The sequence below is a fragment of the Vombatus ursinus genome, unplaced genomic scaffold (genome assembly GCF_900497805.2).
Source record: "Vombatus ursinus unplaced genomic scaffold, bare-nosed wombat genome assembly UNPS02014812.1, whole genome shotgun sequence".
NCBI lineage: Eukaryota > Metazoa > Chordata > Mammalia > Diprotodontia > Vombatidae > Vombatus > Vombatus ursinus.
Window position 1 is genome coordinate 50,073,233 of NW_020954590.1, and position 21,023 is coordinate 50,094,255.

General features: G+C 38.7%; 1 protein-coding gene across 1 annotated transcript in view; it reads left to right on the top strand.

Annotated features, from left to right (window-relative positions):
- LOC114053759 (GREB1-like protein) overlaps positions 1–21,023 on the top strand; it is a 148,257-nt gene that overhangs the window by 87,216 nt on the left and 40,018 nt on the right. Inside the window, exons 14-17 of the mRNA XM_027876896.1 lie at positions 514–648; positions 3,441–3,638; positions 14,278–14,458; positions 16,819–17,011. Coding sequence (XP_027732697.1) covers positions 514–648; positions 3,441–3,638; positions 14,278–14,458; positions 16,819–17,011 — 707 coding nt within the window. The remainder of the gene's footprint in view (positions 1–513; positions 649–3,440; positions 3,639–14,277; positions 14,459–16,818; positions 17,012–21,023) is intronic.

Here is a 21,023-nt window from a genome sequence, read left to right on the forward strand (position 1 = left end):
TGGATTTAAATGAGGGAGGGCTGTGCAAAGTCACCAGCCTCACTCTTTCCTCCCGAGCCATCTGGGTCCAGTGGCCAGATGCAGATCAGGACACTGGAGATGACCCAGGATGCAGTGGGGGACCTTGGCCTTTTCAAGCTAAGGTCTTTAACAAGTCTGAGTTTGACTGAGGCAGTGCCCATTCAGTGATTAAGGCTTAATAAGAAATGAGGCAGAGAATGGTCTCTTTACCTAGTGAAAAAATAATAATATTAAAAAAATATTTTGAAAATCAATCCGGGAGGGGAAGACCTTAGTTACTATTTTGTTTCTTACTATTTTGTTAATGGTCTCATAGGGAAACAACCAAGGAGGCAATCAGCTGTGAACTCCGTCAAACAAAGGCTGAGTGCCTGGCAGTCACTTCTAAGTGCCAAGTCTAACTGGCATGACCCTGGTCACCCTGGAACCTTATGATTTATGAAAGCCTCATTCCTTATAATCCTCTTCTCTCTGTCATCATTTCTTTCACAGGTGATGATCTAGATAAATTACTAGAGAAAATGCAGCAGAGAAGAGGGGACAATGTGGTTACCCCTTTCAATGGCGATGTTAATGAATGTGTATCATCTCAGGAGGCAGCCGCCATGATTCCCACACAGAACTTGGGTAATGTTTCTTCAAACTAGACACGTGGAAATAAGTTCTTAATAAAGATGTGACAAAGTCTCTTCTCTTGTCATGGTTTGGTAGAAAGACCATTGGAGTGAGAGTCAGGAGACTTGGGTTCAGGTCCCAGCTCTTGATATTTACTATCTGGGTGACCATGAACAAGTCACTTAAAAGTCTTCTAAGCCTCATCTATAAAATGGAGATAATAATTGTAATACCTATCTCACAAAGTATTTGTGAGGAAAATGTTTTGTAAACAAAGTACTATGTAACCATGAGTTGGTTTGTTTTTATTTGGGGGGGGCATATAGTCCTGTGATTTTTTCAGGTAATTTTATTTTTATCATGCTAAAGTATTTCTTTTTAGTAGCAGAATCAATCTAGGTTCTAGGTTGATGAGTTCCTAGAATTTGGAAAAAAAAATAAGATTTTCAGTCTTTTTTTTTCTCAAAAGACTTCAGCTGAACTCAGTGCTTTTTCCTTAGTTGTTGATTATGTCTCTTTGTGTTTGGTTTAGTACTTCACAAGAGGATGCCTGGATAAGGTCCATGATCCCAGAGTTGGTGAACTCTGCCTTGTGTTTTGGTGGCTTTCTTCCATAGTCCTTTAGGGTAATACTTAAACTGGGAGAGACCTCTTTTGCAAAATCTGCATACCTTCTGTCTCAAGCAAGCCATGAGAGACTCATTGAGCAAATAGTTCTAAAATACAGTGAGTAGAAGGCCTCTGAGTTGAAACTTCAGGAGCATGGAAGAAATGGAAGAGGGAAGATCCAGGGAGAAAGTGGCTGCTGGGTGGATGATAAGGTTTAGGGTACAAATTCCTAACTATGCCCAAGCTGCTTTTTGATAGGAAAGAACAAAAGAAGGAACAGACAAAAAGCCAATCTAGAAAAGCTGTTTGAGAGGGCCTAGGTGATCATTACAAAGACAAGTGGTCTTGGACCCATTAATGCTATAATGTTTGCCAGCTGTGAGTAGAGTACACAGCATCTGTTTGATCAGAGGAGAGGCATAGGTAGCAGTCCTTTAAGAGATTTTTGTATTGCTGAAAGTGCAAAAATCCACTAAATCCTGCCTATCGCAAGTCTTCTTAACCCATGTTAATATTTTTGTGCTTCTCCTTTCCCTCCTCCAAGGGGAAAAAAACCAACCCACAAAAGAAATCACTCTGTAAAAGTCAGAAGACAAATAATAATTTTGTGCTTGGTTATCAACATTAAATATCAACTGCATTGTGCTGCATGTAACAAAGTGTTGGCCCTGGGCTTTCCTGGTAACCAGTATATGGGTAACAAGCTTCCGGAAGAAGTCCCCTGAAATTCAGAGATGGTTGTTTTTTAAATTGACTTGCCTTTGGGTTTGATTCCATAAAACATTAAGCATAGATTATTTGGATGATTACAGTATTTTCACCATAAAGCTTTCCTATAGATTCCCACATAAAAGTCAGCGCTTTGAAAAAGCAGTTTCATGGCATGAGCCCTGGTCTTTGGCAGAGTAAATCTCTCTCTCTGGTGGAGTTTTTTGTTGTTGTTGTTGTTGTTGTATTTTGTTGTGTTTTTTTTTGTCCCTCTACTCCTGGTGACCCTAACCAATTACTATGAGTCCTGCTTCTGTCACTGATATGCTTGAACACTCTGAAAAGCATTAGGTGGTGTTGTTTTTCAACTAAGTTACCTATTCAGGGACTGGTCAGCTATGGTAGGGGTCATATCAGTTCAGTAAGTGCAGGCATTAGCATTAGAATTTTAGTAGAACAATCTAGAGACTTCAGGTCACCGTCCATTTGCAAAATTGCAACACCATGACACCATTGAAAGAAAAGGCTTCTATCAGACCACAGAGAAAGAGACTTTTAAGAATATTACCATAGACTAGACAGGCATGAAGGAGGGTGTTTACTGGGCTATGTGGTTCAGGAAAATTCAGTGTAATACAGGGTCACATGATTCCTCAAATTTCTTCTCAGGAATACTACCATTCACTTTTTTAATAGCTTAAATCACCTTTGTCTTGAGCAAAAGACATATACATGCACAATATACTATTTTACCCCATATCCTAAGACTCCTGAACTCTGGGGTATGCAGTCACAGATATGCCATGGATATTATACTGCTGTTTCTAAAAAAAAAAAAAAAAAAAATTCTCTTCTTTCCCAGGTAACTGGTGACTGAAACGCCTTATTAGCATCTTTCCTATTTCCAATGTAGAGATTGCTGGATGGATAATTAAGGAGAGTCAAAATTTTAGGTTGATGTGTGGCTACTCCTTTGCGATAATTCATATGGCTGGTTGGTCAGTCAGGAAGTATTTATTAAGTGCTACTATGTGTCAGACACTGTGCTAAGTAGTAGGGATACAAAAATATCCTCCTCCTCCTCAAAAAAGTCTCTGCCCTCGAGCTGCATACCTTCTAATGAGGGAGAGAGCATGTAAACAATCAAATACATAGTCAGTCAGTGAACATTTATTCAGCACCTACTATGTTCCAGGCACTGCATTAAGTGCTGAGGATACAAAGAAAGATAAAAGACAATCCCTCTTCTCAGGGAGCTCGAAGGTAATCTGAGAGGGGAACTGCCCCAGTTTCCCAAAGGTATCAGGACAACCAAGCTTCAGGGAAAGAGGGTCAGCTGCATCAGAAAGTGATAATTCTAGCAAAATGGGGCACTTTTCCTGCTACCCTGTAAGTGTGATAGGCCCTACAACATTCAGAATGCTTTGCTAACTGCCACTATCAAGGCAAATTAATCCTGTCCTTGTGGCTTTTTTGTTTCATTTTAGATGTAGATAATGACACCTTCCAAATTTATCAACCACAGCTCACAGTTGCCAGAAAACTCTTATCTCAGGTGTGTGCCATAGCGGACAGCGGCAACCAAAGCCTGGACCTGGGCCACTTCAGCAAGGTGGATTTTATCATTATAGTCCCACGTTCAGAAATTCTAGTACAACAAACTCTTCAACGAATTCGACAATCAGGTAGGTTGGAAGCGTGTGAAGAGGACCCCCAACATACAGACTTAGATAGAAACCCTCTTTTTTTTTCTTTTTTTATCCAAGTGCTCATTGGCCAATTGCATTATAGTACTGATAGTGACAGTATATGGAATTTTCATGTCTTTTTCCATCAAAAGTCTGTCATTATTTTTCTTCTAGGGACCTATATGTGTTTGTCAGTTACAGCTCAGCCTATTTATCTGGGAAGTAAACATGGTAATTAATCTGAGTTAACTAGCATGAATGGGATATTTGGTATTTTAGTTACCTGAACCCTCCTACCACCACCAACTAATTGAGAGATAACTGCACCCCTTCCCCCCCACCAGTTAACTGAGAGATAGTTTAATTATTCAGTGAAACTTCTTAGGGCAAGGATGCTCCTGCAGACGGTTCTTTGCCACTTGGATTTCTAAAAAAATATATATATATATGTCAATTAAATAGTTTTAGATCAGTTAAATAGTTTTAGGAATACAATGCTGTACCAACCCCCCCAAAAAAACCTGCCCAGATTGACTCACTTTGAAAGAGACTTCATTAATGAATGAATGTCTAGATAGATAGATAGATTAAATAAATGAAGTTGCCTCTTGTGCCTTTAGCCAAACAAAATAAATCTAAAGGGGGGAAAATGCTGTTTTTCATGATATTCCATCTAGGTAGAAGCAGAAAGCTTCAGAAGACTAAGAGAAATAAAGAGATACTTAAAAAATAAAGATTGTTTCAAAAAATGTTAGAAGATAGAAGTGGTTCTGAGAAAAAGAGAACATTGGAAAAGTACTTGTGAAAGTTATCAGGTTTTAAAACACCATGAAAAAAAGTGTGAATGTGAAGTTGACTGGTTTTCTTAGCTGCAAAATAAATTTAGCTACAGGCAGAATTGGCCTGTATCAAAAATGTAGTTCCTATAATTTGAGAAACACAGAGTAGAAGACTTAAGAAGTTCTTAGGAAATTGCAGGCAAATAAAAATGGAAGTTTGTGTTGAATGATAGAATTTTAGAGTTAGAAGGAACCTTAATAATCATTTTGTCTAGTCCCCTTATTGGACAGATATGAAAATGAAAGGAATTTTCCCAGGGTTCCCCAGTTAGTTAGTGACAGAGTAGGGACCCAAACCTTACACTTCCATCTCCCAGGCTAGTGTGCTTTCTGTGACATTGAAGAGTTTGAAGGAAGGTTAATCAGGTACTGGGTTGGGGCAGCTACATGGCACGGTGGATAGGGCACTGGCCTGGGAGTCAGGAGGATCTGAGTTCAAATCTGGCCTCAGACACATAATACTTACTAGCTGTGTGACCCTGGGCAAGTCACTTAACCCCATTGCCTAGACAAAAAAAAAACATCAGTTAATGGGTCAACAAGCATTTATTATACACCTATTGTGTGGTAGAAACAAAAAGACAATAATGAAACAGCCCCTCTCCTCAAGGAGCTTCTGCTGACAGAGGAGACCACTGCTATATCTGTTAAATGTATACAAAAGCTATACCAAATAAATACAAGATAATTGAGAGGTGGGGGAGGCACTGTTTGGTAGCTAGGAGGATCAGGAAAGGCCTCATTTAGGAGGTGGGCCTTGAGCTGAGCTTCGAAAGAGGCTGGGGATTCTGAAGCAGGGCATTCTAGGCATGAGAGACAGCCTGAGCAAAGACAGATAAAGCAGGTGGAATGCCATGTGTAGAGCTGGTTTGGTTAGACCATCAAGTAAGTGAAGGGGAGTAATGTATAACAAGCCTGGAAAGATAAACTGGGACCAAGTTGTCAAAATAGATACCAATACCCTTCCCTTCTCCAAAATAAACATCCCCAGTTTCTTCAGCCTGTTATTTTGTGGAATTAGTTTATTTTTTTAAAAAAATAGTTTTATTTATTTCATTAAATATTTCCCAATTACATGGAAAACTTTAACATTCACTTTTTAAAACTTTGAGTCCTAAATTCTCTCCCTCCTTCCCATCCCTCACCCACCATTGAGAAGGCAAACAATCTATAGATTATACATGCTAAGTCACGCAAAACCTATTTCTGGCATCAGTTTATTAACATAAATTAGTATCAGGCTGATGAAATACAATCAAATCTTAATTCATGGTGGATAAGGGTCATTGTAGTTTTTGTAACTATTATTCTGCTACTCCTTTTCTACTCTTAAGAGAACCATTGGTGAGAAGCAGTCTTAGGAGGGAGGAATCATCGGGGTCAAGGGCATCAGGAGATTAGGATAAAGTAGATAGTGCCTTGCTTGGATTTCTCCTTTGCTCCAATCACCTTTTTTCTTTTCATAATGTTCATAAATATGTCTCATTCCCATTGGATTTGTAAGGTCTTTGAGAGCAGAGGTCACATAGTTTTTTAGCTTTATTTACTCATTAACACGCTCATACTTGTGAGTGAGGTTGAAGTGGAAAAAGAATCTTCCCTCCAACCATATCAAGAGAATGTCATAAGTTGATACCTAAACTTATTGATGCTATTAAAACCTCAAACCATGTAAGTCAATCATGATTGGAATGATCTTGGATTACAAATTTATATTTAAACTTATTTTACCATATGATTCTTAAGATTCATTTTAAGAAGGTGGTAGAGATTTTGGTGATGATAGTGGTGGTAGGGCAGGGAGCAAAAATCAGAGCTAAGGAGAGAAATGGGCACTTTAAAAGATGGTCTTCCAAAAAAAAAATGGTCTTCAGAGATATTATTGCTATCAACTTTGTAGCCCTCTGCCAGTCACCTAAAATTTAAACAATGAGGAACATTTTCTAGGACCAGAGAGGAAAGGGAAAGTTACAGAATTTGGGAGCTGGAAGGAATCCTAGACATCTCTGATCCTTACCTCCCATCATTGTTGTTGTTCAGTCATTTTGACTCTTTGTAACCCCATTTGGAGTTTTCTTTACAGAGATAATGGAATGGTTTGCCATTGCCTTCTCCAGCTCATTTTATAAATGAGGAAACTGAGGCAAACAGGGTTAAAAGACTTGTCCAAGGGCACACAACTAGTAATTGTCTGAGGCCAGATTTGAACTCAGGAAGAAGGCCCATCACTCTACTGCACCAGCTCACTGCCCACCCTCACCTCCATTATACAGATGAGAAAACTGAGGTTCATAGACTTGAAATGTCTTGCCCAGAAGGGTCAAAGTTAGGATTAGTCCCTGAGTCTTGTTTACTGGTGCTCTTAGAGTTATTTCTTTCTGCCTTATGTAAGTTACGGACCACCCTGTCCTTGTAAGGAGAGAGAGAGGAAGGGAGAGAAAGAGAGACAGAGAATGAGACAAGAACATGTTACTGAATGAGGAAACTCCTTCTTCCAATGCAAGTTGGTACCTTCACTATAATTTATACTCTTAGAGACTTTCTTAGAACACTGAGACATTAAGTGGCTTGCCCAGTATGTGTCAAAAGTAGGACTTGAAAAACACACACACACACACACACACACACACACACACCCACACACCCACACACCCACACACCCACACCCACCCCTCTACCCCTTCCTGACTTCAAGGCCCGTTTTCTATGACCTGGGCCACACTGCCTCTCTTTCTGCTTGTGGGAAAAGCCAACAACAACCGAGAATTGCTTTGCAGAAATACATCTGGAAAAATGATTTTGTGTTTTGAGAACCAAGGAGTCCTCAGCAGGATGTAACAAATAGATGACCACAAGGAGAGTCAGAAGATCAGCATTCATATCCCAGCACTGGGGCTTCCTAGCTGTGTAAGAAATTCACTGAAACTCTCTGAGCTTTAGTTCCCCCCCACCCCTGATCCTGCCTCCTCAAAGCGGAAAAATATACTGCCTATCCTCACAGAGTTGTGAACAAATTACTTTGTAAATCCTAAAACTCTTTATGAAGATTAATTGTTATTAAATTATTGTTAGAATTTTCAGACAGCAAACCTATATATATACATATATATTAGCAAAACTTGTGTTTGATTAGGAAAAAGACAAAAAAGAATTTGGGCATTAAGTCAATCACTTAATCAATAAGCATTTATCCTAGGCCCTGGTAATAAAAAAAAAAGACAAAAGTAAAACTTTTTAATAGAAGATACAACATGTACACTTATAAATATATACAGAATATGAACAAAATGAATGTAATAACCAAATTTTGTGCATGGAGTCCAGAAGAATTCATTCATTCAGTTACTTTTATTAAATTCTTTATGTGGGCCAGGCACTATGGTAGATACATAGGAAAGAGAGAAACAAAGCGCTCTTTGTCCCTTTTGCGTGCATCACATATCTTTCTCTACCTGGTGGGAGCTGGAAAGGTAAATAGATAACTCACTTATGTAGCATGATGAAATTTACAGTGTTTGTTTCCTCAGTAATCCAATAGGTGGCTCAGCTAAAGTTCTGGGCCTGGAGTCAGGAAGACTCATCTTAGTGAGTTCAAATCTAACTTCAGACACTTCCTAGCTGTGTGACCCTGGACAAGTCATTTAGCCCCTGCCTCAGTTTCTTCATCTGTCAAATGAGCTGGAGAAGGAAATGGCAAACCACTACAGTATCTTTGCCAAGAAAACACCATATGGGGTCATGAAGTGTTGGACATGTCTGAAAAACAACAAAATCCTATGGGCAGGTATCTCCTTAAAAGATTAGGAAAATGAGATTCAGAAAGGTTGCAAGTGGGGCTGGCTCCACCCCTTCTTGACTCCATAAAGATAGGGAATGGAAGCTATAGGACTAAGCCCCCAAGAAAGAGCATTTTGTATGAACACATCCAAATATCTCCAGCAAAGTGTAGGCAGTGGCCTCGCCTGGTTGGGGCCCGGAAAAGAATTATCTCATCTCTGGGGTGGAGATAGCATGTGGGGGAGGCAGAAGGATGGCTGCAGATCTATAAGTGCCCCAGACCTTCAAATATATCAGCAGATTCCTTCATTGGATCTAAAATTGTGCAGATCAGAGATCTGCTTTTAAAAGTTTCCTACTCAGTGCATGTCTCTACAAACATTCCTGACAAATACCTAAAATTAATGTGCTCTGATTATTTCCTTTGCCTGTGGGCCCTTGAAAGGTCAGAAAATTGTTGATACACGTAAAATTTCATGAAGTCAAACAAGTACTTGGATTCACAGGGAAGACAGCTAAAATCTAGATTGCTTTTTTATTTTCCATGACATATTACATGTAAGAGGTAGTGTTGGGACAGAGAGGGGAAGATTTTAAATACCTTTAAAAAAAATCACACCCTACAAGTCAGAACATGTTTGGAACAGATATAACATGCAATATTGCTGGGGATTGAGAAAGACTGGATTGGTCTTTTTGACATGTGGACATCACAGAACTCCCTGATCCATATCAATCTTCTTTGAGTTGTAGAAGGAGGAGGGAAAGATTTGAAACTCTTCCCATATTTACAGCTGATTAGCTCCTTCTAGTGATGGACACTGGAAGGTTTTTTTCCCCTTTGATTCTGTTCATCTACTCTTGCTCTTACCACTCATATATGACTCCTTGGATTCATTCCCCTCTTAGGTCTCAGAGGCAGGGAAGAATTGAAGTTGCTATTTTGTGTCATGTAAGGACAGAGTCTAAGGACAGAGAGTTGTTTTTTGGGGTTTTTTTTTTTGCCTTTCCAGTAAAATTGTAAGCCTTTTTCACATTACTTTATCCAGAAGCCACATCTTAAGTGAAAGTAAAAAATTGGCACTTATGGCTAGATCATTCCTGATTGTAATATACATGGTATATGAACAATTTTCTTTTATAACTTGTCTTAGAGTGCAAGGAGATGGCAAACCAATCCAGCATCTTTGTCAAGAAAACCCTAAATGGGGTCACAAAGAGTCAAACACAACTGAAAAAAAATGATACTTGTATATATGTATATGTCTATAGATGTTTCTATATATATATATGATTTTTAAAAAGATATTGAAATACCTTTATTAATATAATAAAGAAAAAAGTTCCCAGACCACAGGTTAGGAATCTCTAGTATATTGCAAAATGTCTTAGAAGACCTATTGATAGTGTTCTAAGTTACTTCTAATAATAAAATGCGAGATTTAATACAGAACATTTGGGAAGGAATAGCCTTGAAAATATCCTTCCCGCAGCCAGAGCTCCTAGGTTGGTCCTTTCTGATAAACATCTTTGTGGTATTGAAAGGCTGTCAGAATAGCTTGAGTTTTACATGAAAATCCATATTTCAGTAAGTCTATAAAATAGTGGTTCTCAGCTCCTCTCATGGTCTTTCATTATTTGGAAACAAAAATGTTTCTTTATCTGTCTGCCCTTTACTCAATCCTCTCCAGAACTAGACCCCACCTGTGCCTTGAAGAATTTCAAACTCTGCTCCCTGACACTGGAACGTGGTAGTCATTCTTTGACCCTTTTGATGAGCCAAAGCTCCTTTAAATGCTTATTTCTAGGATTCCTTGTCTTCTATATACTTAATGGCTGCTGTCCTGTATGAAACCGGTCACAAATGTATGTGGCCTTCCTTCTTGACTTCTGGACACATAATTCCTTCACTCCTTATTCTATATATCTTGCCTTTTATCTCTCTGCATCCTGGAAATTCATGGGATGTATTGTAAGTTTTGTAACCTAATAATAATCAATAAGCATTTACTAAGAACCTGCAGTTTACCTACTTTGTGATCCCAAGGAGCTTACAGTCTGTGGTGGAAACAACATGGATAATAGGATCATAGACTTAGGCTGGAAGGGAGTGTCAGAAGACAGCAAGTCCAAACCTCATTTTATACAAGAGGCCTAGGGAGATTAAGTGACATGCCCATGTAAGTGCCTTTTAAACCTGGCCCTTTCTGACTTTAAGGCTAGGACTGTGCTTACTCCATCATGCTGCCTTTCTAATGGACATTAGAATGTCTGTCTATAAATATATGCAGAATAAATACAAAATTAAACACAAGGCAGTTTAAGGAGAGAGAGCAACCAGTATTTGGGAGAGGGGATCAGGAAAGGCTTCAGGTGAAAGGTAAATTTTGAACTGAGTACTGAAGGAAGTAGGAAATTCTTTGAGACAGAGATGAAGAGGGGGACAGCCATGGGGGACCACCAGGGCGAAGACATGGTGACTGAGGTGGAATTCTGTGTATGTGTGTATGTATAAAACAAGAAACCCAGTTTAACTAGACTGTGGAATGAGAGAAGGAAGTAATAAATTATGAGGCTGGAAACCTTATTGGGACCAAGTTGTAAAAGGCTTTAAAAGCCAAAAAGAGGAGTCTGGTTTATATTTTATCATAGAGGCTATTTCAATCATTTTTGACTCTTTGTGTCCCCATTTGAGGTTTTTTTGGCAAAGATACTGGAATTGTTTGCCATTTCCTTCTTCTGCTCCTTTTACAGATGAGGAACTGAGGCAAACAGGGTTAAATGTCTTGCCCAGGGTCACACAGCTAGGAAGTATCTGAGGCCATATTTGAACTCAGGAAAGGTCTTTGACCTTAGGCCGGTCACTCTATCCACTGCACCAGCTGGGTGCCCAAGGAGTCAGGAAGACCTGAGTTCAAATCTAGCCTCAGGCAGTTATTAGTTGTGTGACTCTGGGCAAGTCATTTGCCAATCTAAGCTATCAGGGTAGAAATTGTATAAAATTAGCTTGGAAAGATTATTTTTCTACTCATCTTGTATTGTAATTTATTCTTGGTTTTCTCTGTCCCTATTAATGCTTTTGTAAAATAAACATATCCACTTTCTCTTTGTGCCATCTTAAATTATAAAAATATGAATTCACAAAAAATATTAATAATAACGTGGACGGAGATTAATGGAAGGACAAGCAGTAGAGAATGTATCAAAAAAAGATACTATAAAAAAAATTCCTGAGCCACTCAGATCTTTTAGAATGCAGTAAGGAGTCAGTGCTTCTAACAATTATATTCCACAGCTTCATGTCAAAGGGTGAAACTAAGAACTTTTGAGATGTTTGTATGCAAATATACTGTGGGATAGTACACAGAATATTGAATATAAGATTCAAAAGAAACATGGGCAGCTCGCTTCAAGTCTCTGTGCCTTAGTTTCTGCATCGGTGGAAGGGTGATAATAATGCCAGTAGCGCTGAATTCACAAGGTTGTTGTGAGCAGAGCTATAACTTGGGCAGGGTGACCAAGACCTTGTCTAGAATGCTAACATTTAGGAGGTAGACTTCCTCGTTGTTGGGTTGGTTCTCTGGCTTGCCATCCTTATGCCCCGTGATTCTCCATTGGCAACCCTTACTCCACTGCCATGCTCCTCACCTGTCATATCTACCCCACTTCCTGCTTGGGATTGCAAGGCCTAAGGCCTCTTCTCCTGGTGATAGTGCACTTGACCAGAATGAACTGTCTTCTGCAACCTTCACCCAACTACAACAGAGTAAACTTGCCCCAGGCAAGAGAATTCCTAGTTACAGCTCTCGTGAGGATCAAGTGATACACTTTATAAGATGTTTTTATAAACCTTAAGTGTTATGTAGATATCAGAAATTAAAAAAAAAAAAGATTATTGGGGAGGCAATGAACTAATTTTTTCTTAGTAGTCCAGCTTCTAATGTGTTGGGGATGAAAATACACAATAATATCAATATTGAAGTTTGAAGACAGGAGAATCAAAAATTTCATTTTAAATTTTTCAGAAGGGTAGCTTTAGTTTGTAATTCCAAAGACCTGGTTATAGCTCCAGGAACTGAAAGGAAAGGTCACCGGCTCCACCTTCCCCCTCCAGACTTACTTAAGTTCCAGGTTAATTTTCATTGGTTTAGCCCTACTTGCCAGAGGCACAATGGGAGTTGAAAAGAATTCACTTACTCCAGCCTACAGATCAACCAGTCTTGAGGAATTTCTTGCTGAAGGGTAATAAATTGGTCTGAAGGAAAGACTTTGACCAGAGGAGCCATTTTCTCTGTTGGGCCAGTGTAGCTGTTATCCTCAGTAACAAAGGAGCTGAAAGATGTGAGGACTAGCCGTAGACATTTTTTGGAGGGGACAGAATCCCAAAAGAGATAATATTCCTTCTAACTAGGAAGAACTCTTAACAGGTGAAGGCAACTTCAATAGATAGTAGAAGCTTAGGCTAGTGACTAGCAGCAGGTCCTGATAAGGACTCAACGTTTACATAGGGCCTTAGTTGTTCAGTCCTGTCAGACTCTCTGTGACCCCATTTGGGGTTTTCTTGGCAAAGATGCTTGAGTATCCTTCTCCAGCTCAATTTACAGATGGGGAAACCGAGGCAAACAGAGTTAGGTGACTTGCCTGGCGTCACACAGCTAATAAGTGTTGGAGACCAGATTTGAACTCAGGAAGATGAAATTTCCTGACTCCAGGCCTGGCACTCTATCCACTGTGCCACCTAGCAGCCCTAAGGTGCTCTTCATAAATCTGTCAATCTCTCAGTCAACAGTGATTTCTTAAATGCCAGTAATATGCCAGGCATTGAGGTTTCAAGTACCAAGAATGAAGCAATCCCTGCTTGCAAGTGTTTTATATTCTATTGGAAGAAATAACAATTGCATATATAAATACATAGCATAAATATAATGTGAATAAAGGTAAACATACCCTGTTAATTAATGCTATTATCCCTTTCTCCAGATGAGAAAGTTAAAATTCAGAAAGTTTAAGTGGCTTACATAGGATTAATAAGTATCTGAGTGAAGATTTGAAACCAGGTTTTCCTGACTGTGCTACCCTGACTCCTGATAATATTAGCAGTTCAGCCAAGAGAAAACTCAGCAACATATGACAGCAGCAGCTCTGAGGTAGTTAGGTTGTACAGTGGATGGAGTTTGACTTGAATTCAAATTCAGCCTCAGACACTTACTAGCTCTGTAACCCTAGGCAAGTCACTTAACCTCTATCTGCCTCAGTTTCCTCAACTGTAAAATGAGGATAATAATAGTGCTTGCCTTGCAGGGTTGTTGTGAGCATCAAATGAGATATTTGTAAAGCACTTAGCACAGTGCCTGACACATAGTAGGCACTTACTAAATGCTTGTTCCCTTCCCTCTCCCTTCCCTCAGTGGAGAAGCAGCAAGTGGAGGCTTTAAGGGGCAGAGAAGAGCTGGCCACCCTTGCTCAGCCTTCCTGCAGCTGTCCTCACGTCATTGGCCTCTTTATAAGTTACTCTGTTTTATCGCATAATTTCCCTGCTAGATTCAGAGGAGGGGATTTGTTCTGGAGGGACTATAGCTCAGAGCAGGATTTTCCCCAGCAGACTTCCGTGGCTATTAGCAACAGCAATCACCTTCATGGGAAAAGAGCATTTGATTAGATATATTTTCAGTTCACATGTCTTCAACTGCTCTTACAGACCCTTTAAAGCTTCAAAACTACTTCTGATTCTAGTTGCAGGAGGGAATAGGGGCACAGAAAGGGCTGGAAGTTAAAAGGGTTGGAAGTTAAACAGAGAAATGAAACTCATATTTGCTCTTCAAATTTGAGATGGGGAACATGCACAGATGGAAAAATGTTTTTACTAAATCCAGGAACTTGTTAACAATAAGGTTTATTTTAACACTACTCCACAGATCAGGAATCATCATTTAAAGTGGTTTGTTTCTTCACCTGATGATCTTTCTTTGTATTTATACATGCAAATAGAAAATACATGTATTTTTTTTTTCTTTGGGCAGGTGTTCTTGTAGACTTGGGTCTGGAAGAAAATGGATCGGCTTATCAGAGAGCAGAGAAATATGTTGTTCGGCTGGATAATGAGATTCAAAGCAAGTTTGAAGTTTTTATGAGAAGAGTCAAACAGAATCCATACACACTGTTTGTCTTGGTTCATGACAACTCTCATGTGGAGCTGACAAGGTGATTGCTTCAGAGTGAGCAAGTTAAAAGCTACTCCTCTGGCTGGGGTCATGGGACCTTAAGCAGTTTTCAAAAGATGGTGGTTAAGAGAACCCAGGGCCCCTAACCTCTGGTATCTTCTTATATACCTTTGTTCTTGACCCTAATGACAATTTTTAAAATTCCTTTAATTATCAAGGCAGTGATTCAGCAAGTATTTATTAAGTGCCTACTATGTGCCATACACTGTACTAAATGCCAGGAATACAAAAAAGGGGCAAAATAGTCCCTGCCTTTGAGAGCCCCAGCCTCCTTCTAATGGTAGAGACAACATACAGATCACTAGTACGTGAAAGGTAGATACAGAGAATATAGAAGCCGATCTCAGGGGAAAACATTAGCTGCTCGGGGGACTTGGGAAAGGTTTCCTGTAGAATGTAAGATTTGAAATGAATTTTGTAGGAAGCTAGGAAAACTAAGAAATGGGGTGGAGGGGTGGGGAGGGAAGGAAAAGGAGCGAACAAGCATGTATTAAGCATCCACTTATGCCAGGCATGGGGGTAAGTGCTTAACAAACATTTAAGGAGGTGGAGGAGAGCATACAGGCATGGAAGACAGCCATCTCTCTAGATAGATAGATAGATAGAGAGAGAGAGAGAGAGAGAGAGAGAGATTGACAGACAGCAGACAGACAGTAGCGTTAGTTGGAATGAGTCAGAAATTCTTATTTACAGTATTATTGCTTTAAAGTAGGGGTTCTTAGCCTTTTCTGTGTCATGGACCCTTTTTGGCAATCTAATAAAGTTTATGGATCCCTTCTCAGAAGAATGTTTTTAGATGCGTAAAATAAAATATACAAGATTGCAAAGAAAACCAATTATATTGAAAATTAGTTATAAAAATATTTTTTAAAAACAAATTCACATACATACCCAGGTTAAGAAGCATCATGGAACTCAAAAGTTCTTTCTCAGGGATGGAAAATAAGGGGTTTTTAGGAGAAGTAAGTATTGGGAAGGAAAATTGACAAAACACTTCTTTTCATAAGCTTTCCCTCTCCTTTGCTTTCTTTAAATTCAGTTTTATCTTCAGTTACAAATTCACTCCCTCCTAGTGCCTCTTCTATTCCCAAGAAAAGCAAAACCCATTATAAATACACACACACACACACACACACACACACACACACATGTCATATTTGGGGCAGGTGGTACAAGGGATAGAGCACTGGGCTTGGAATCAGGAAGACTCTTCTTTCTGAGGTCAAATCTGGCCTCAGACACTTACTAGCTCTGTGACCCTGGGCAGCTCACTTAACCCTATTTGCCTCAGTTTCTTCATCTGCCAAATGAGCTGGAGAAGGAAATGGCAAACCTACTCTAGTATCTTTGCTGAGAAAACCCCAGATGGGGACATGAAGAATTGGATACAACTGAAATGACTTAAAAAACAACCACAAAAATAGGCATTTATTTGTAGATATATACATATCCATACATATGTGTATATGTGCAATTCTTCAGTCTGCACTCTGAGTCTATCAGACCTCTCTCTGGAGATGGACAGCATGTTTCATCATAAGCCCTCTGGAACTGTGGTTGGTTATTATGTTGATTAGATGAGATAAGTCTTTCCTGTCATTTTCTTTCCTTTCTTCCTCTCTTCTTTTTTCTTCTTCTTCTTTTTCCTTCTCCCTTAAATACTCCTTCTCTCTATTTTAAAAAATCTTTTTTTCCTCTTTTTCTCTTTCCATTTTGATCAAAAGATTACTATTTAAGAAACCCAAATATTTGATTTTCTTTCCTCTTGTTGTCAGACCTAGACATAAAACAGACTTATCAACTTCTCCAGTGTCAGTTTCACCAGGAACTAGCATATATCTCCTGTAGGTTTCATTAATAACAGGGCTATGAGTTCAGAGAATACCAAACTGACTTTTTTTTTTTGGCTAGGCAGTGGGAGTAAGTGACTTGCCCAGGGTCACACAGCTAGTAAGTGTTATGTGTTTGAGGCCAGATTTGAATTCAGGTCCTCCTGAATCCAGGGCCGGTGCTCTATCCACTGCACCACCTAGCTGCCCCCCAAACTTTCTTCTAATCAACTAGCATTTATTAAGTGCCTACTTTGTTCTAGTAAGTAATTTCAGTAGCTCAAAAGAAATGTGAGATGCTCAGATTTAGAGACATCTGCACTCCAAATGTTTTGTGGACTATTTGTGCCCAACCTGTGGTAGAGCATTCCAAGCTTGTATTGGTCTGATCAGTCACAGTCAGACACACTGTGCCTTAACTCCAACTTGGTGATGTCATTTTGGTCCTCATTGAGCATTAACTTTTAACCTATATAAGATGTTAATTTTTAACCCTTACTGCTTTTCACAGTGTCATCTCGGGCTCCCTGTCCCATGGGGAACCGAGTCATGGGTTGGCTGATAGAGTTATTAATTGCCGAGAAGTCCTCGAAGCCTTCAACCTTCTTGTGCTCCAAGTTAGCTCCTTCCCATATGCCATGCAAACGCAACAGTCCAGAATAAGCTCTGCCAATGAGGTGCATTGGATACCACTGGATAGTGTGGTAAGTTTGCTTTCATCTGCCCGAGAAATCTTCCTAGGCATGGCCTTCCCCTAGAAGCTTGGAAGATGTAATAATGGCCATTGTTCTTAAAGTGCTGAAAATTGGAGTATGAATGTAGCCTTGGCCAGGGGTCTCCTTGTTCTTAATAATAATAGCAAGCATTTATATAGTACTTTAAAGTTTGCAAAGTGCTTACCACTACAGTTTTCTCATTTTATTCTTGAAAGATATTGTCCCCATTTTATAGAGGAGGAAACCAGGACACAAAGAGGTTAAGTGATCACCCAGGGTCACATAGCTATTAAGTGTCTCGGACTGGATTTGAACCCATGTCTTCCAGACTCCAGGTCCAATGCTTTTATCCACCACTCTGGATAGCTGCCAGATGTAAAAGGGCTCTCAGCAGAAACTAGTTAGATTTTTAAATTCTTCGGCAGTCTTTTGAAAGTAGTGGCTGCAATTACAGTGGATTCAAGGGTCTGCCCTTGGAATATTACCTACCTCAGAGTAGAGAAAGCACTTTGAATGCCGCAAAGGTACTTTATAAACATGAGTTCTTGTGTTACTACACCAGAATATTCCATAATGTCTTTTTTCTTTTAAAGATATGACCCCAGTGAGAAACCTAGGACCTATGTTCTTTCTGCTATTTTCTAACACATTTTAATATTTTGAAACTGTGTTACTATTGCTCTTTGATGATTGAACCCTCCTTTTTTTCTCTTAATTACTTTTATTTTAGAATTTGGTTGAAATAAGAAGCTAGAGATGTCACATTGGAGAGCTTAGTAGTAGCATTGAACGATGGGAAGTGAAGATAACATTTCCTTATACTCCTTGATTTCTTAAGTACATAAGTCTTCCAGTCTCTCATGCCAGAAATAAATGCCATAATATCTTAATGTGCTGTACAAAATGTAAAATAGCAAAGCTGAACATTTCTTATTCCCTCTTTATAATGAAAACTGTATTACCTATTAAAAAATCTTTCTTAACTCAATAAATCTAGTATACTAAATTCTAGTTCAGGAATGTTATCTGAGTTTAGACCTAGAGAATTTTCATTACCTTATGAGTTAGATAAATTTCTGTTCATTTTGCCCTCACCTGTCAGTATTTTGATCTTTATAGTTAGGTAAACAAGCATGAATAGCTACGTTATCAGAAATATATTACTTAAATGATTTCTTTAGGTTGTATCATTTTTGGGTATAAATACCTTATTATTTGTTATCCTAAAAATAGACATTTTCCCTCTGTATATGTCATTAATTAGGTATGAGGTAACAGGTAATCATTCTACCCCCAAAGTCGGAAACCCAGAATTTGCCTAGATTCCTGATAAATTGCTCTCTCAAAGCATGGAACTGATTATAGAACTGATGAAAAAAAAAAGGTATTTATTTTGCACTAAAAGTGAGGTCTTGACACCACATTGAATATACAGTTACAAAAAATGTTAGAGGAGGATAAACCTATCTTTATTCACCTTATTTGGTCTTTTCCTAGAAGAGACAGTATTAATCCAAGACTAGAGGATGTATAACTAGCTGTTCATGTCTTTGACATGAGCAAATAGAAGGAGAAAACTAAAATTGCCATTTCTAAAGTTGTTCCAGTGAGAGTAGGACAAGAAGAAATTTTATACTAGAAGAAATTTGTAGGGAGTATAGCAGAGAAACCACCAACAAGGAAATGCTTCTGCTTACTTCAGAGCTACCATCATGAAAGATAGACAATGGAAAATAGAAACACGGTATATAGAATTGTCAGTGTGACAGTAGGATTCAAGACATTTTGAACATGTAACAAAGTAAAAATTGAGAATGTTGTGCACCTACCACCCTAATAGTCAACGCTGAAAGCACGAACAGAAGCCCAGTCAGGCCCTTTGTCCTTTTGCATTGGTGTAAAAAGGGGTAAAGGGAGATAAGAATCACAGTGTTAAGACCACCAGTAAACTTGAACTTTACTGTTGGTACTGTAAATGTGAGATCCTTGTTCAAGGTATCTTTAATATTAATATTACTAAATACTAATAATTAATTATTAATATTACCTTAATATTTTGTATTAGTATTATTACTAAGTCTTAATATTAATATTAGTAGAGAACAAGACAACTACCTAAAGCAATATTCCACAATAGACTCCATTTTTACTATTTCCCAACTGACAGATGGGGAGACTGTAAGACCCTATTGTGCTAAATTGTTCATCAATTGCAAAAAAGCCTTTGATTTGGTAGAAGAAAATACTTCCTTACAGGATCTTTTAAACAAGGTGTTTTCCATCTATAAATCAAACTCATTGAGAAGTTTAAAAGTAATAATGACTTTGTTCAGCATCCCTGATGATAAACATTGAAGCCAGGCATAAAACAGAGAGGTTCATCAGTGTGATGGGGGGAGACCCAGGATAGAGTTCAGGTTGAAGAAGGATCTATCAAGGGTGAAGTTCCCCAGATGCGCTTGTTTGAAGATGACACCGTTCCAATTGCATCAAGCCCCTCCTCCCCCCAATTAAAGATTCTCCTGGAAGAAGTCTGCAGTCACTCAAAGGAGTCTGGCCTATCCATTCACTCAGAAAGTAATAGTGGATGATGAATGTCCATCACCTAGATTGTTACATGCAGAACAAAGATCTCTCTTTTTAATACCAACATTCTACTGGTGTTGCTCTATGGAAACAAGCTTCAGAATTACGTCCTACCACCATAAAAATGAGTGTCACCCAGAAAGCAATGGAGAGGTATATGGTGGGAAAGAACAGGCTGTAACGTATAGCTAGTAAGGAACTGCAAAGAAGAAAAGGAGTAAAAGATAATCACCAAGAACTTTTAGGAAGAGAAGATAGGGCGGTCACATCTCAAAGGCGAGGGATGATACCTGGACATCCAGAGTGCTCCCCTTATTGTATCAGGAAAAAGCAAGGAAGGTGGCCAGCATGTTGGGTAGTCCTTCCATGGCAAACACGTGGGAGGACACAAACATGAGCCACACACTATAGATGGGTGTGGACAGCTTACAATCTACATTGTTGGAGGAAACTTATAAATTGATGAGATCACAGATCCATTTCAATTCAGTAAACATTTATCAGGCACCTACTGTGGGGCAGGTACTATGCTATTTGAGAGTACTGTTCACTATCCTCTGTTTAAAAGGTTAAGAACATATATATACATTTCAGAATTTTTTTTTCACCAAAATGGTTCAAAGTTTGGTCACTTATAGGGAGTAAGCTTTAATTATCCAGAAAATTAACTCACATGGAACATCTCATTATCCAACAAAGCCACATAATCAAGGCAGTACTGTAACTCTAACCCCTCAATTTTATCTGTTTCTAAAGAGTTATTTGAATATCATATGCAGTATATAGAAACTGCAGTAATTAAATTTTGAAGTCTTTATGACAGAGAATAATAATTTTAATAGTATCTAAAATTTATATAATGCTACATAGATTACCAGGTACTTTAATACGTTACCCCATTTGATCCTCTCACAACACTGTGAGGTAAGAGAAATATCACTAATATTATTGAACCCATTTTGTACAGTGGGAGAAAACCAAGACTCAGGCAGGTTAAATGATTCATCCAAGTCACACAGCTAGTATATGGCAGAGCCAGGACTCAGACCAAGATTTTCTGACCAGAAAATCCAGTCCATGTGAGGAAAAGAACAATTTCAGAAAAAAATTTTTAAAAAACATGTTTTTCTCAGGGAACAATTTGAAGAAGGGAGAAAAAAAGAATACATTTATTTACTATTTAAATATATAAGAGAATCACTTTAGAATTTTATTTATCCATCAAGTCCGTTGGAGGCAGAAGAAGATTTCTATCAGTACCTCTGAAATCACAACCTCATAGCTGCTGAGCTGCTAACAAATCATAAGACTAAACAAAAGCTTTTCACCCTCCAAGGAATGACATCCTCACTGTATCTCTTCTGTTTTCTCTCTCTCTCTCTCTCTCTCTCTCTCTCTCTCTCTCTCTCTCTCT